At 37.9% G+C, this 18,261-nt stretch overlaps 1 protein-coding gene across 3 annotated transcripts in view; it reads right to left on the bottom strand.

Moving 5' to 3' along the window:
- The window catches only part of SORCS2 (sortilin related VPS10 domain containing receptor 2), a 116,136-nt gene that overhangs the window by 77,557 nt on the left and 20,318 nt on the right, over positions 1–18,261 (bottom strand). For all 3 annotated transcript variants that reach the window (XM_070746977.1, XM_070746978.1, XM_070746979.1), the window contains exon 3: positions 10,744–10,843. In XM_070746977.1, coding sequence (XP_070603078.1) covers positions 10,744–10,843 — 100 coding nt within the window. The remainder of the gene's footprint in view (positions 1–10,743; positions 10,844–18,261) is intronic.

The following is an 18,261-nucleotide window of genomic DNA, read 5'->3' as shown; positions in this document are numbered from 1 at the left end:
CCTGCTTAATGCAGAATTCATTAAACCATCCCAGAAAGGTGACTGTCCAGTCTCTGTTTGAAGACCTCCAGTGAAGGTGAGCTCACCACCTCCTATGGCAAACTTTTCCAACGGTTTATCACCCTTACCGTTAGAAAGTTTTTTTCTGATATCTAATCTAAATCTACTCCCTTGCAGTTTCATTCTGTTGTTTCTAGTCCTTCCATGTGCTAATGAGAACAATGCTGACCCCTCTGCTCTGTGACAGCCCTTCAGATATTTGTAGACAGCTATCAAGCCTCTTCTCAGTCTTCTCCTTTGCAGACTAAACATCAAGTAAAATTTCATTTTACTTGATTTTATTCAATCAATTTATTATATATTTGCTTCCATTTTAGAATGTTATTTTAGAATATTATTAATTTTATGCTACTCTACAACCAGAATAAACAAAAGCAAATAAATAATACAGCATTCATCCCATTTTAACTTTAGCTGGGGTTCTAAATTACAACATTATTTTGTATATGATATACTTTGGGGGGGGGAGCCTTTTGTTGTAATCAATTCCAAAGAACTTTTGTAAGGTCTCATAAGATCCCATTTTTGGGTTAATTTAATATTTACCAATGAAGAAATAAAAGGAGACTAGTATACATCTATTTCATGCTATTTAGCTTTCATCAGCTAGCCATACCCTTCTGGGATTTGAACCCAGGCTACTTACATATTAGGTAGATGTATTAACCTCTAAGCCACAGGCTCTCTTGCTTTGTTGGCTATATCAGGGAAGAATTTTTTTAAAAAAATCAGGACAATATGGGATGGAGCATACTGCTTCCGCTTTTGCCTTTCAGCCCCAATCCATAAATTTAATACAAAAAATAGTTTGTCACAAAAGCGACTGCCTGCAAAAGCTCCTGGATTGGGACTGAAAGGCAAAAACAGAAGCAGTATGCTCCATCCCATATTTGGGTAGACCAGGTTGCCCTGATAAAAGACACATAGGGCCTCATGCTTATAATTTTTCTGCTGCAATGATCTTATCACCTTGCCCCAAACTACCAAGTCCAAACCTGTTTTTAATTTAGGATTCTCAAGTCAGTTTTGATTTCTGGCAATTACCTGAACTAGTCCCTGCAATTTTCTTAGCAAGATTTCAGAAATGTCTTACATTGCCTCCTTCCTAGGGCTGAGAGTATGATTGGCACAAGTCACTTAATTGGTCTCATGCCTAAAGTGGGACTATAACGTATAGCATTTTTTTTGTTTCCAGCCTAGTGTTTTAACCACCACACATAAGTGCATCTCTAGTTCAAACCTGACCCAGTCAAAAATGAGGGTATCTAAGATTGGGTTTTTTTTACAAAGCTTATGAACTACTGCCTCCTTCAACTCCTAGTGAAAGTTGCATTAATGGCTGAATGCAAATCTCAGATGAGCCCCTCCAGCCAATACCAGTCAAGATGGACTGCCATCTAGTTACTAATCTAATCAAATCAAATCAAATCAAACTTTTATTGTCAATGCACAACATGTGTACGATGTTTACCACTTTTCTTTTATGTACACTGAGAACATATGCACCAAGACAAATTCCTTGTATGTTCATTCACACTTGACCAATAAAGAGTCCTCACAAGGTTGGCACACGTTGTTGCTGGTATGTTGGCCCATTCCTCCATGCAGATCTCCTCTAAGGAGTGATGTTTTGGGGCTATCGCTGGGCAACACGGACTTTCAGCTCCCTCCAAAGGTTTTCTAAAAAGTTGAGATCTGGAGACTGGCTAGGCCACTCCAGGACCTTGAAATGTTTCTTATGAAGCCACTCCTTTGTTGCCCTGGTGGTGTGCTTGGGATCATTGTGATGCTGAATGACCCAGCAACGTTTCATCTTCAGTGCCCTTGCTGATGGAAGGAGGTTTGCACACAAAATCTCACGATACATGGCCTCATTCATTCTTTCATGTACACGGGTCAGTTGTCCTGGTCCCTTTGCAGAGAAACAGCCCCAAAGCATGATGTTATCACCCCCATGCTTCACACTAGGTATGGTGTTCTTTGGATGCAACTCAGCATTCTTTCTCCTCCAAACATGAAGAGTTATGTTTCTACAAAACAGTTCTCCCAATACTCTTCTGGATCATCCAAATGTTCTCTAGCAAACTTCAGATGGGCCTGGATATGTACTGGTTTAAGCAGGGGGGACACATCTGTCACTGCATGATCTGAGTCCCTGGCGGCGTGGTGTGTTACTGATGGTAGCCTTTGTTACGTTGGTCCTAGCTCTCTGCAGGTCATTTATTAGGTCCCCCCATGTGGTTCTGGGATTTTTGCTCACCGTTCTTGTGATCATTTTGATCCCACGAGGTGAGATCTTGCACGGAGCCCTAGATCAAGGTAGATTATCAATGGTTCTGTATATCTTCCATTTTCTAATTATTGCTCCGACAGTTGATTTCTTCATACCAAGCTGCTTGCCTATTGCAGATTCAGTCTTCCCAGGTTGGTGTAGGGCTACCATCTTGTTTCTGGTGTCCTTCAACAGCTCTTTGGTCTTCACCATAGTGGAGTTTGGAGTGTGACTGTTTGAGGTTGTGGACAGGTGTCTTTTATACTGATAACAAATTCAAAAAAGTGCCATTACTACAGGCAATGAGTAGAGGACAGAGGAGCCCCTTAAAGAAGAAGTTACAGGTCTGTGAGACCCTGTTCTTAGACAATCGAGGAAATAAACATTTGATAGTGCTCCAGGAAACAAGCAAAACAGATGAGCCAGTATCAATCTCCATGGGGAAAAGTGAGCTTCCCAAATGAACGATGACAGAAATTTTTGAAAATAGTTGCAGCGCCCCCTGCTGGTCTGATGAAGTATGATGTACAACAAGGGGTGGGTCTTGAGGAGCGTCGAAAATGGCATTGCAAAACTCTCATCGGCCAAAAGATTCCTGGGGAATGGTTGTTGCCAATTTGAAAAATTTCTATGGGACCTGCACACCCTGGTGATATGCCCCTGTTTACCGCAGCAGTGGCAGAATGCTTCTTTGGATCCACAAACTGAACGGGAGTGATCACCTCCACAGCCACCGCACGCTTCTCCCTGAAACCTGGAGTCTCTCCAAATTGCTGGTTGCTTCAGTCTTGTTAGATTAGCAAGTCTATTAACTTCTTCCTCTTCTCGCCGTAGACTCAATTCTATATCAGCAGGTAATGTGGCTACAGCTGTGGTGTTGTTTGTGGCAGCATAGGTGGCAGGCAAGTCCATTTTTGCTAATGATTAAGTTGACATTTCGACAGCCCTTGCCTCCGCTAGTGCCGATTTAAAAGTGAGGTCAGTCATGATTAACAGACGGCGGCACAGCCAGGTGTCCCGAACTCCATATACTAGCCTATCCATTAAATAGTCATCAAGATCTTGAAATTCACAGGACTTTGCAGCTCGTCGGAGGGCAGCTACATATTGGTTAATGGTCTCGCCTTCCGCTTGATTGTGGTGATAGAATGAATAACGTCTAGCACATCTAGATGGCGGAGGGGCATAGTGGTTTTTTAAGGTGGACAAAAATTCGTCCCATGGTATATCATGGATGCTGCGAGGGGTGAAAAGGGAGATAGAGTTCTATAACATGTCAGTCCCACAGAAACTTAGGAAATATGACCTTTTCCGATCCCCAGATAAGTCCTTGTATTCATTAGAGATTAAGAAACATTCAAAATGAGTGAGATATGCTTCCCAAGACTCGCCGTGAGAGTCAAAAGGGGAAAAAGTAATGTGAGTAGACATTGTTATTTACCCAGATGACATGTCTTCTTCCCCCAGGGTATGATAATTGCATTTTGGTACAATTCTCGTCGCCAGTATAGTGAATGACGCCAAGATTCGGCAGATGCAGCAACACAACTTTATTAACATAACAGAACCTCAGTCAGAGAACTGAGAACAATACACACTGACAGGTTATTTATACTTATTTAACAACCAATAGGAAACCAACCTTGTTCCTGCAAAACTAGCGCCCCCTGTTGTTGCCAGGACATGACATCAATTACAGAACTCTCTCAACGTTTTAAGTGGGAGAACTTGCACAAGTAGCGTCTGACTAAATACTTTTTCCCACACACTGTATTTCCTCAGTAGGTGAACTGATATTGGTTGAAGTTTGATGGAAGGCATGACCTGAGGTGTTGAAGAAACAGTCTCTCAAAGCATTTCATCACTACAGACGTTAGCATGATGAGTCTGTAGTCATTCAGGCGGTTTATTGCTGTTTTCTTCAGGACTGGAATTATAGTGGCTGTTTTCAGCCACTGGCCATTTGCTGGGAGATGTTAAAAATCCTTGTTAGGACATCTGATAGTTGGTCAGGTTTTTACTGCTATCCCCAGCACCCCCATCTGGACCTGCAGCTTTATTGGAATTCATGGACTTCAATACAGTTCTCATGTATAAGTTCATGTAAGGTGAGTGGCTGGAAATTGGAGGGCTGGTGGGGTGAGGTCTCTTAACCTCGTAGTGGGCGAAGGTGTTCAAGTCCTCTACCAATGAGGCATTGGAGTTGACTTCATTGTATTGCCCTTATAGTTGGTTAGGTGCGTGAGTCCCTGCCACACCTGCCTTGGGTTGTTGTCTGCTAGATAGTGCTCCACCTTTTGTTTATACTTTTGTTTACCTCCCTTGATGCCTCTCCATAGATTTGCCCTGGCAAAATCTATGGAGATTTTATCTCTGTCATCTGCCTTAAAGGCAGAATTCTGGGCTCTCAGAAGTATCCATATCTTTGTTGACATCTACGGTTTGCAATTCCCAGACTCTGATGCACTTGTCCAGTAGGCTCTGTAATCTACTGGTCTGTGGTTGCTGATATTGGGGAGAGGAGAAAAGCAGCCCTAAAATAATCCCCATTACTTGTTGAGAGGGCAACCTTGCTTAGGCACTCTAAAAGGCAGGCTGAGGGAATAGCATATTTTATATCCAAATGCTTTCCTCCCATCCCAACACTGTTGCTGCATGCCAGACCCTAAAGGAAAGCTAATCTACAGAGTGAAAAAAATCCAGTACTGCAGAGGAGAAATGAAGGACTTTGAAACGTCAAGGGAGTGAAAGAGTTCTCTAAATGAATGTTTCCGTAAGGCACTTCAGGGGGCGTTTGGCTTAGAGTGGTTGCCTGTTCCTGTTATTTGGCAGTTCCTAAATGGCTTTTTTTCCTTTTAATCTGCAGAATGACTTTCAAATGCCTTGTGCCTGCTTCCCAACCACAAATAATTTTCTGGAATGTGATACATAACATCTCTTTCATCTGTGGGAAAAGAGAGCCAGGTGAGTGGAGGAGGAAAGTTTGTGGAGTAGCTAATTAAATATCTTGCTGTATGGAAGCCAGAGCTAAAAGTTGCAACTTGGATGGTTTAAAATTAAGGGCTGAATAAATCTGTCATCAAAAGCTTTGTATGCTTTCATCAAGTTTTCATTACAGAATAAGCAAGCTCTCACATAGAAATGAATGGGGAACATAGAGAAAGGGAAAAATATACATGTATAGTTTAAATAAGGACTTATCAATCATACAAAATGTACTGTTTGTACTATCATCTACATTTACAATCCAAAATTGCATCTTCACTATAAACCCAGTTTACTATGTCTTTATATTTGGATATTTATTATAGTAGCCATCAATATATATAAGGCAGAACAGTCATAAAATATTCCAAGTGCTTTCAAAAGGGTGATTTAAAGCCATCCCTGCAACCTCTGGGTTTTAGGGTACTATGGATTAACAAATCTATTATCAGAAAACCTTTTTAGAATTCGGTGTTTACATTACAACAAATGCAAAGGAGAGTCTGGTTTTCTTTTCTTGATCTAATTATTTGCTATGGCAAATCTGAAAGTCGAGACAAGACTGTTAAGTACCTGGGGAACAGCTTCTATCATCACTGGGATAGTTCAAAAGAGTGGAGCACACTATGTGATGCAAGACAATCTTAATCTAACAATTTCCTCTTTATTTTCTTCACTTCTTTGTAACCTTCTTAATTGTGCCATGTTATTTAACAAATTTGAAATTGTCTATGATCCTTTTCATTGGAAGATCTCTACTAGTTGGCTCCAATTCAGTCTTGGCTTTCTATGCAGACTGTTACTGTGCCCAACAACTCTGGCTCCCTGACATTTTCCCACACTCCTCCTCATGAAACCTATCATTTTAGTTAGTTTTCCTCTCTGCATGGTCATACAATTTCTATATTCCTCCCTCCCCCCCAAAACCTGTGCTCTTTCGCCTGCTTCCCTGCTCAATGACAAGGAAAAAGATGTTTGGAAATATTATTACACTAAATCTACATTACTATAAATAAATGAAAATCATCTTTAACTTTATGTTTCCCAAACTGGCTTCATGCAGTCAGTTGCAATTTCTTTCTTTCTTTGTTTATTCAATTTAAATAACTAGAAAAAGTGACATATAAATTGGATGCATAAAAACAAGAAATTAGAAAATAAACACCTGAATTAGAAAAGAGAAAAGCAGAGTAACAGAATGAAAGAAATAATACCAATAACATGAAAATATCCCCTTTTAAGCTAAAAAGCAGACTTGGAGTAAAAGACGAAATTCGTTATCCAATACTTCCCCTTTAAGCTCTTAGTGGCTTGTGGAGAAGTGAAGAATTTTAATTAGGAAAATAATACTGAGGAGGCAAACATGTGCTCTTTTCCTAACATTGTTCTCTAAAGCTAGTTTGTCTGAATAGTTTTTAATTGTTAAAAAGAGCACTGGAAAGGTTTTACTACAATCCCATCTAATCCAACAACTCTCCACCCAGGTCCATGTGAGAATGTCAGACTAAGTGTCATTTATAGCACTACTTTTCTCTTCCCAAACATATTAGTAGTGATGCATCCATGGTTGCCTAGGCAGAGTTGACGTTCTGAGCTTTTCCTGACTGGGCAACCTTCAGTAACCTGGGTTACTGAAAAGCTCCAGGACAAGAAACATGCTACATCATGCCTGAGACTGCCCAATTGTCTCACACAACACAACAACCACTTTATCTCAACAGCATACAAATACATCAGCCAACTACAGTTGTACCTCTACTTACCAACTTACTTACGCAATTTTTCCCATAGGAATAAATGTAAAATCAAATAATGTGTGTGACTGGAGAAACCACAGGGAGGGTGGAGGCCCTGTTTCCTCCCAGGAGATTCCTAGAGAGGCCCCATGGAAGCTTCTCCCCGCCTTTTCCGGCCCTGTTTCCTCCCAGGAGATTCCCAGAGAGGCCCCACGGAGGCTTCTCCCTGCCTTTTCCATTTACAGTTTCAGAGGTTCGGGTTTGTAGGTGGAAAATGATTCCTAAGAAGAGGCCAAAAAATCTTGAACACCCAGTTCTTATCTAGAAAAGTTCGCAAGTAGAGGTGTTCTAGGTAGAGGTACCACTGTATCTACATTACCCCGGCAGCCTAAAATCAACAAGAGGACTCAAAATGGTATTGTGCTTGAAGATGTATCTAATCAGTGAGACAGAATCCCATATATTATACACTCCCACTCTCTCCTCCCTCTTCAGACAACCTACTACATCCTGGAGTAATCCTAGTCAGGAAGGCTGAATCCCCTTATTCTGTCAAACCTGGTTAATTGCTAGCAAAACATTTAACAGACCTGGATGAAAATGCTGGTTTTGATCACTGATCTGACAGTAAAAAGATCTTTAAGCTGGAGGATCTTTGCTATCATTAGGACTTCCTTAGTTACATTGCAACCTTACATTTTCTTGACTATTCCTGTGATTAGTACTATAACCTCTTTACTAATGATCAAGCTTGAAAAGCACTAACAATTCTTTTCTCTTGAGACAACCCATAATTGATGGCATGTCATGAGAACTAAGAAGCATTCATTACATTCCAAACTCCAGCTTTGGGAATCTTTAACTCCAACTGAACTTTAAATGCCATCTGAAACAACTGATTGACAAATAAGCCAAACTACTAGGCATTATCAATATGTTTTCAGCTTTGGTAACTCCATTTAACAGCAGTCTATAATTTCTCACATTCCTTCAAGCATGCCTGATGGTCTCATCCTAACAAAACTTTAATTATTGTCTGACTTGAGCACTAAAACAAGAGTGACACAAAGAAAATCAAGGAAGTCTTGCAATCTTAGAAATGCCCCATTCCATCCTAACAAAGAGGGCAGTGTACTCAGAACAGGAAATGGAAACAAGAGGGGGTTTTTTTCAAAAGCTACAAGTGAAGAATGAAGAATGAAGAGTTTTTGTCAGATTTAATGTTTACAAAAATGACTTAATTTATAGTTAGTTATAGTGCCAAATACCTATGTGTTCCAGTATTCCAGAAGCAAAGTATTTCACATCAGCAAGAACAAAAATACAGTATGTCATGTGCTGGAATTAGTGTGAGGACTTTACAAGAAACCAGGTCTAATGCATGAACAAGGAGCCTATAGTCTACTAGGTGCATATTGCTTCATCATATTATAATATCACATGGGATGGTACAAGGTTTCTATGAAGGAAGAAACTATAAAGGTCAATAGTATGAAATGTACATCTACTTATCTATCTAGCAGGAAAGGAGAAACATGGGGGAAAATGAAGGCAACCAATCCTAACTGGGTGCTTCATTTATATATTCCTGACTGCCACATCAAAATCAGATTCCACAGCATTATAGAAGACTGAGAATAGAATTGATGTTTGAAGTCTTTTCTGTCCAAACTTTTTCCAGTTGTTTATGATTGGTTCTATTCTATACCATGTTGCAATATTTATGTTGTGATCCTTTTATTCTGCTGCCTATTTATACAGACTATTTTGAAGCGTTCTTCCTTCCCTTGTTATAATTAAAACATTTTGTGATTTTTTTAAGTGAAAATATTTTAATTTGTAAAAAATAGTTCACAGAATATTTAATAATTAATGGCTGTTTTAGACTGCATCTGCTGAGATTGTCACAATTAACATGCAGAATTCCTCTGAAATAAGATATCATTCAAGTAAGTTTTAGAACCTTATATTGGACAAAATAATTAAAAGAGGTATTTATGTACCTCTTGTGAACCTTGATATTTGTCCCTTACATGGGCAAAATTTAGGGAAATACTATGTGAAGTAAACCCAGAGGCAGGGTTGGTTAGAACGGTACTTTTATTCAGCTCTGCATAGGTAAGTGACTTTCAGCGAGTACCGTCTGCTCTGCTTGGGAGAAACCGCTTCTTTTATACATTTGCGGTTCCCGCCAAAGCAAGAGCAGGGCGCGTCTGAGCCAATCAGGAGCGTCTTCCTGATTTCCAGCTCAGACAGCGCTTTAGCAAGGAACAAACTATTTACAGAGATACAAGGTAGCCATTACAGGATACAACACTATGTTTTTCTAATTCTCAGATAAATTCCATTTCATAAAACAATACCCAAGACCTGAATATATTCTCTTTCTCTCCCTCCCTCTCTCTCTCTCATTCTCTCTCTCTCACGCACACACATACACACAATTTTCTCTATGCAATCCTATTCTGAATTATGATATATAATGTAAGCTAAGGCCAACTTATGTTTTAAGAAAAATATTACATGTTTATTCACCAAGGGAAACTCATACTATAGAGCAGTGATTTTCAACCTTTTTTGTGGCACATTTTTTTACATTTACGAAACCCTGGGGCACATTGAGCGGGGTGGGGTGGGGCTAAAAAAAGTTTGGACAAATTTTTTTTCCCTCTCTCTCTTCCTCCCTTTCACTCTATTTCTCTCTCCCTCTTTCTCTCCCTTCCTTCCTCTTTCTTTTTCTCTCCCCATCCCCTCTTTCTTTCTCTTCCTTCCTCTCTTTTTGGCTCTCATTCTCTCTCTCTCCCTACCTTCCTCTATGTCTTTCTCTCTCTCTCCTTCCCTCCCTCTCTTTCTCTCTCTCTCTTGCTTTCTCTCTCTCTCTCTCTTGCTTTCTTTCTCTTGTTCTCTTTCTCTCTCTCTTGCTTTCTCTCTCTCTCTCTTGTTCTCTTTCTCTCTCGTCGCTCTTCCTCTCTTTTGCTTTACTTCTCTCTCTCTCTCTCTTGCTTTCTTTCTCTCTTGCTTTCTTTCTCTCTCTGAGCTTTGCGGCACACCTGACCATGTCTCACGGCACACTAGTGTGCCTCGGCACACTGGTTGAAAAACACTGCTATAGAGAATGGTAAGGAGGATGGAGGATACAAATTGTTTGACAATGAGGTACCGTAAGAAGGAATGAATAACTTATTTTCACCCTATTGCTCTCTCCCAGAAAAGCTGCTCAAGCGGATTCAATATCTCATGCAGAGTTGCAGTGCTAAAGAAAATATTTGTCATCTGGGCAACAAATAATCAAAGGATTTCAGAAATTAAGCATTACACCTTAGTGTTAAACCTGCTTTGTTTCATGAAATTCTTTCAAATAAATTATGGTTTACTCCTGTTCATATAGCAGATATCTTCAGGATTTTGTTTTTGTTTTGTACAGGATGTGTCTGTATTTACATCGTATTGTCTGCTTTTACTTTTTCATATATATCATTTTCTCATGCTTGAATAAATCCACCTAGTTAGCACAATTGTTATTTGATTACAGTTAGATAATTCCTAATCAACTTTTAATTCTATGTATTCAGTACTTCTAATGGTTTCTCTTTTGAAGGTCTGACTGACATGCTTTGCTAGAAATTTATTCTGCTAAGCACAGGGTTTTTTTTCTGGACACTTCTACTGAAATAAAAAAATATCCCATACCTTCTTCTTGTTAGCAGGACAGATGTAGAAATTTTCAATAACTGTAACAATTCCAGGCTGTAAGTTTAATTTAGTATATAATGTTCCAAAATCTGACGACCTGGGAGACAAGAAAAAACAAAAACTGTAGTATTCTGATAGTCTGCATGTATTTCCAACTTTAAAAGGTAATTAAGAAGTGTTCAGGCCACAAATTATATATTTGGCAAATGAAATAAACAGCAAAATTCATGCAAGCAGGAAACCAAAATGACTGTAATATTTTTTTTTTTACAAAATATCATCTCTGAAAAACAAAAACATTTATCAGAAGAAAGATAAATTCTACAACAAAGAATAAAATTTATCAAGCACAAGTTAAAAAAAGAAAATCCTAAAAGGATTTTAAAACTAGCTACTATACAAAACATTTTAATTTAAGTACTACGTTCAAAATGAACAGTTAGAGCATGGTGGAATCCTCCATGGGTCATTACCAGTTTGCTGCCTGTGCATGCATGGTGCACGCCAGATATCAACTGCATGTGCCTATGCACAGTATGCACCAGACGCAAGTTGCATGCACATGCAAAATCCACAACGTATGTGCACTTTTGGATTTCTTGCTTAATTTTTTTAAAAAGCATTTTTAACTACCTACTGATTCTGGAGAACCGGTAGTAAAAAAATGCTTTAAAAGTTTTAAAAAAAATTTCTGAAGATCAGCTGTGCGATGCACGATCATCGGAACTTTAAAAAAACGTTTTAAAGCATTTTAAGGCAATAGGTTCCAGAGAACTGATAGTAAAAATGCTTTAAAAGTTTTTTTTTAAGTTCCGAAGATCCGCTTTGCAACACGTAATCGTTGGAACTTTTTTTCCTTTTTGAAGCATTTTTTTTTACTACCGGTTAGAGCAATGATGGTGAACCTATGGAACAGATGCCACAGGTGGCACATGGAGCCATATCTGCTGGCATGAGAGCCGTTGCCCTAGCTCAGTTCCAATGTGCATGTCTGTGCCATCCAGCTGATTTTTGGTTTACACAGAGGCTCTGGGAGAGTGTTTTTGGCTTCCAGAGAATCTCCAGGGGGATTAGGGGGGTGTTTTTACCCTCCCTCTGCTCCAGGGAAGCCTTTGGAGCCTGGGGAGGGTGAAACACAAGCCTATTAACAGGCCCTCAACAGTCAGGATTCAGGCCCGGCTACAGCATGGAAACTGCTTTGGTCACGCTGATGGATGATCTCTGGCGGGCCCAGGACAGGGGCTTGTCCTCTGTCCTGGTGCTTCTTGACCTCTCAGTGGCTTTCGATACCATCGACCATGGTATCCTTCTGTGCCGGCTGGAAGGGTTGGGAGTGGGAGGCACTGTCCTTCAGTGGTTCTCCTCCTACCTCTCTGGTCGGTCGCAGTCAGTGTTGGTGGAATTTCAGAGGTCGACCTCTAGGTCTCTCCCTTGTGGGGTGCCTCAGGGGTCGGTCCTCTCCTCCCTGTTATTTAATATCTACATGAAACCGCTGGGTGAGATCATCCAAGGGCATGGGGTGAGGTATCATCAGTACGCTGATGATACCCAGATGTACATCTCCATCCCATGTCCAGTCAGTGAAGCAGTGGAAGTGATGTGCCAGTGCCTGGAGGCTGTTGGGGTCTGGATGGGTGTCAACAGGCTCAAACTCAACCTTGACAAGCTGGATGGCTGTGGGTTTTGCCTCCCAAGGACAATTCCATCTGTCCATCCATTACCCTGGGGGGGGAATTATTGACCCCCTAGGAGAGGGTCTGCAACTTGGGCGTCCTTCTCGATCCACAGCTAACATTAGAGCAGCATTTTTCAGCTGTGGCGAGGGGGGCGTTTGCCCAGGTCCGCCTGGTGCACCAGTTGCGACCTTATTTGGACTGGGAGTCACTGCTCACAGTCACTCACATCCTCATCACCTCGAGATTCGACTACTGCAATGCTCTCTACAAGGGGCTTTCTTTGAAAAGTGTTCGGAAACTTCAGATCATGCAGAATGTGGCCATGAGAGCTATCAGGGGGTTTCCAAGATCTTCCCACATTTCGCCAACACTCCGAAGTCTGCACTGGTTGCCAATCAGTTTCTGGTCACAATTCAAAGTGTTGGTAATGACGTATAAAACTCTACATGGCAGACATGGTATGGGCTCCAAAAATAACCGCGGAACAAGTAAAAGAGGTAGAGATAGATGTTAACACATGGGCAGACCATAAGCCAGTAGTAGTTTATATGAGAATTAAAAATAAACAACTTAATTGGTGGATGAATAGAAATATATTGAAAGATAAGAAATATAAGGAATGGATTGAGAAAGAATTGAAAATATTTTTTGAAATCAACAAAAACGCAGACACTACTCCACAAAATTTGTGGGATACAAGTAAAGCATACATAAGAGGAATAATGATATCTTATACAGCAAAACACAACAAGGAAAACAAAATAAAATATGAACAATTAATAAACGAATTAAAACAATTAGAAGTACTATCACAACAAAATACAAAAAATAAAGAATTAAAAAGGAAAATAGATGTAATTAAACATAAAATCAGATTGATAGAACAGAACCAAATTGCAGAAAAAATAAAAAGAGCCAAACAATATTATTTTGAACATGCTAACAAACCAGGTAGATGGCTAGCATATAAACTTAGAAAACAGAGGCAATCAAAAATAATCAAAAAATTAGAAGATAAGGACAGATTAATAAAACATGGCACAGAAGGGAAAGCAGTTATTGTACATACCTTTTTAAAAGAACTATACAAAAAAGATAATATCAGTGAAGATGAGGTTTTTAAGTATTTAGAGCATTCTGCGTTACCACAATTGACGGAAGAGCAACAGGCAAATATGGAAGGACCAATAACAATGGAAGAACTCCTAATAACAATTAAAAAACAGAAAAATAATAAAGCTACTGGACCAGACGCTATACCGGCAGAATGGTATAAAATAGAAAACGAGGCAATAAGAAATAACATGTTAGAAATCTTTAATGAATGTAGACTAGATGGCAAAATCCCTAAATCTTGGTCTGAATCTTTGATAAACTTAATTCATAAGTCGGGTACAGCAACAGAAAAAATTAAAAATTATAGACCCATATCATTATTAAATGTAGATTATAAGATATTTACTGCAATATATGCAAATAGACTAAAAAGGGTCATAAATGGAATAATTCACCAAGATCAAAACGGTTTTTTACCAGGCAGACAAATTAAAAATAACCTCAGAATGATTATTAATACATTAGAATATTATGAGCAACACCCAGAGAAAACATTATCGTTAATGTTTCTGGATGCCCAAAAAGCGTTTGATAATGTCAATTGGATATTTATAAAAATGCAATTGAATAAAATGAGGTTCGGTCCAAAATTTGTAAACTTAATAGATGCTATATATTCAAAACAAACAACAAAAATTATATTAAATAATGAACAACTGGAAACTTTTGAAATAAATAAGGGAGTTCGTCAAGGCTGTCCTATATCACCTTTGTTATTCATTATGTCTTTGGAAGTTTTATTAATCAAAATAAGAGATGACTCTAAGATAAAAGGCTTGACTGTAGGGGAAGAGATATATAAAGTCCAAGCCTTTGCAGATGATTTGACTTTTATAATTGAAGATCCGATAACGACAGTTCCAATATTAATTCAGACAATAGAACAATATGGAAAGATAGCAGGTTTAAAAATAAATAAAAGTAAAACACAATTCATAACAAAAAATATGAGCAAAACACAAGAAACCAAACTAGAATGCATTTCTGGAATAAAAATAGCTAAAAAGGTTAAGTATTTGGGAATATGGTTAACAGCAAAAACAATAACATTAAAAAACGACAACTATATAAAATTATTGACGGAAATCAAGAAAGATTTAGAAATTTGGAATAATTTACAAATATCCTTTTTGGGAAGGGTGGCCACAATTAAGATGAATATCTTGCCTAAAATTCTATTTTTATTTCAGGTGATCCCGATAAACCCAGGGGGTAACTTATTTAAAAACTTAACAAATATAGTTAAAAAAAATTATGGCAAGGGAAAAAAGCAAGGATAAAGATAAATATGTTAGAAGATATTAAAGAAAGGGGAGGATTTGGACTTCCAAATTGGAAATTATATTATCAGGCAGCCGCCCTAACATGGATCAGAGATTGGATAACCTTAGAGGATAAAAGAATATTAAATTTAGAAGGACACGATCTTATGCTTGGATGGCACGCCTTTAATATGGTATGACAAGGATAAAAATCATTCATATTTTAAAAGACACACATTAAGAAAATACTTAATAGAAGTTTGGAAAGACAAAAGGAAAAATCATTTCTTAACTATTCCTGAATGGGTTGCTCCCCTAGAAGCAATAATTCATCCAAAGTCTATAAAGGGCAAGAAAATAATAAGATATAAAGATTTATTAAATGACCAAATGAAATTAAAAACTAGGATTAAATTACAAGAAGAAGGGATAATAATTGACTGGTGGCACTATGCACAGATCAGATCTAGGTATCAGAAAGATACAATGCTTTATATTTTTCCTAAGAATAAAAATTTACTAAGTAACTTAATGACTCTCAACCAAACAAAAACAATAGGGAAAATCTACAAATACTTGATTGCACACAAAAATATAGATTTTACCTTAAAAGATAATATGATAAGATGGTGCAAAAATATTGGCAAAGAAATAGACATAGATACATGGGAGAGAGTCTGGATTAATAATTGGAAAATGACAAAATCAACCTCATTAAAAGAAAACCAAATTAAAATGTTTTACAGATGGCACCTCCCACCAAATAGGATAGCAAAAATGTTTCCCAAAACTTCTCCATTGTGTTGGAAATGCAAGAAAGAAATAGGAACCTTTTATCATCAATGGTGGGCATGTGGTAAAGCTAGAATGTATTGGAAGATGATAGAGAAAATAATAAAAGAAATAGTAAAGCAGGATATAGAAATTACCCCGGAATTCTATCTATTAGGAATTACTAATCAGACTTATAAGAAAGAAATTTTATACTTAATTATACACATCTTGACTGCGGCTAGAATTATTTATGCGCAAAATTGGAAAGGGGAAGATGTCCCCAAAGAAGAAGTTATTGTGAAAATATTAGATTGCGCTGAAATGGACATGATGACAAGACGTTTAAATGATCAAGAACATACGAAATTCTATGAAACATGGAACAAAGTTTATATATGGATAGATAAGAAAAAATAAGATATATAATCTATTTTTGGTAAAAATAAGGTTTTTCTTTTGGATTAAAATAGTATTAGATAAATTAATTTTGTTTAAGAATTATATTAGAATTAGTTTATATATGAGTAACATGGTAAGAATTTTAGTTTTATAGTTGTATTAGAATAAATGTGAAAATTTTTAAGTCAAAGTTTAACAAAAAATTTAACACTTAACAAGTATTTAGTTATGTATTCTTTTTCTGTATTTGAATCTAAACTTTCAAGATAATGCATCCCCACCTTTTATGTTCAATGTTTGTATGTCTGTTTGTCTGTTTTATGAAAATCAATAAAAATATTTTTTTTAAAAAACTCTACATGGCATCGGACCAGAATACTTCTGGGACCACCTTCTGCCGCATGAAACCCAGCAGCCAGTCAGGTCCCACAGAGTTGGCCTTCTCTGGGTCCCGTCGACTAAACAATGCTGTTTGGCAGGACCCAGGGGAAGAGCCTTCTCTGTGGCAACCCCGCCCCTCTGGAATCAATTCCCCCCGGAGATTGGAATTGCCCCTACCCTTCCCACCTTCCGCAAGATGTTGAAGACCTATCTATGTCGCCATGCATTGGGGGGAATAACTATCTCTTCCCCCATCACCACCTTTTTTACTTATTGTAATATTTGAGAATGGTACGATTGTGCAGTAAGATTGCTTTTAATATCTATGGGTTTTAAATCTCATTTTTTAACTTTATTGGATTTGTATTGGATATAAACAGAAAACATAACTTTACAAATAGTAAAACACACAGTAAAATATTTTTCTTTGAAGATGTTTCATTCACATCCAAGAAACTTCTTCAGTTTTCAAAGAAAAGCCAAAATGTCCAGTTGCCTCTTGAAAAGGTATCTTTGAGACAACCATGACCTGGATGACTAAGAATCTTAGACACACAGTAAAGCAAAAAAATAAAAGTGTTGGTCTTTAAAGACTTGACTAGAATGATCTGCTTTACAGATTTCCTAAAAGCAGAAAGAATGAAAGCTAAACACAATTTGTGATTGCATATATTTTCTTTTCCACAGCTTTCAATTTTTGCAGAATATATTTTTACTAATCGTAAAATAATACAGAAATATATTCTTTCATTCACTGTTTTAAGAGAACTTCAATTATTTTTCCTTTTACAATATATATATATATATAATTTGTTTTCGTAGATTTTCACGGGTACAGGTATGACGATCTTGGTATATTCAGGTTTCTTCCCATGTAGGATTTGGAAATTTCTGGCGACGTTTCGATGAGGTCCCACTCATCATCTTCAGGCTGGTGTTTCTGTCCTTGTTCTAAGGCGAACACTGCGAGACCTAAGCTGCCTTCCTTCTATAAATACTGGTGGCTGGGTGTGGTTTAATGGCTCAGCAATTGTCTGCTGTGTAGAAACTTCCTGGTGAGTCAGTGGGGTAACATCTGGGGTCGTTGATGTTGCTGAAGTATGCTGATTAGTTAATGGTTGTTGATTAGGCGTGATATCCTGAGTAGTTGGAGCTTGCAGGCTACTTGATTGTTTTGCAATATGTGTTCTGAGTCTAGTTTCTGTTTTTATGGCTGGGTTACGTTTGAGGGCTGGTTTCCAGATGTCTGGTAGGCGGGAGGTATCATCCCGCTTGTTCATATTTTGGGGATGTTTTTCTATCTCGATGGCTTCCATTATTATTCTTTTGATGTAGTGTTCTGTTTTGGAAATTAATTTAGTACTGTCAAAATCAATTTCATGTCCTGTAGTTTTGAAGTGTTGGAAAAGGGAGGAGGTTTTTTCTTTTTTCCTTAATGCATTCTTATGTTCTGCAACACGTGCATTTACTCTCCTGTGTGTGTGTGTGTGTGTGTGTGTGTATATATATATATATACACACACACATACATACACACACACACACACACACAATTAATCAAGACATACAGTATATTTGTAACAACATTATATATATATGTCTTTTTTTTTTTTTGAACCCTAAAATAAGCACTTGGCCTTGCCATGCTCTCAAACACCCGATTGGGCTTATTATCAGGGAATAACTTATTTGGGGGGAAACAGGGTAGACATTAGACATAAAGTTATATAACTGAGAACATTCTCAATCCTGAGAATGTCAGCATTTTGCTATTCTGCTTTGTTTGTGTATATTTATATGGTAGCATATATGCATACCAAAGAAGATTCTCTTTTTATTGTATAAAGTTATATAACTAATCTCAGTTATTTAACTTTATGCAACAAAAAAAACAATGAAAGAGTCTG

Source organism: Erythrolamprus reginae, chromosome 3 (genome assembly GCF_031021105.1).
Source record: "Erythrolamprus reginae isolate rEryReg1 chromosome 3, rEryReg1.hap1, whole genome shotgun sequence".
NCBI lineage: Eukaryota > Metazoa > Chordata > Lepidosauria > Squamata > Dipsadidae > Erythrolamprus > Erythrolamprus reginae.
This window is presented reverse-complemented; position numbering and strand designations above follow the sequence as displayed.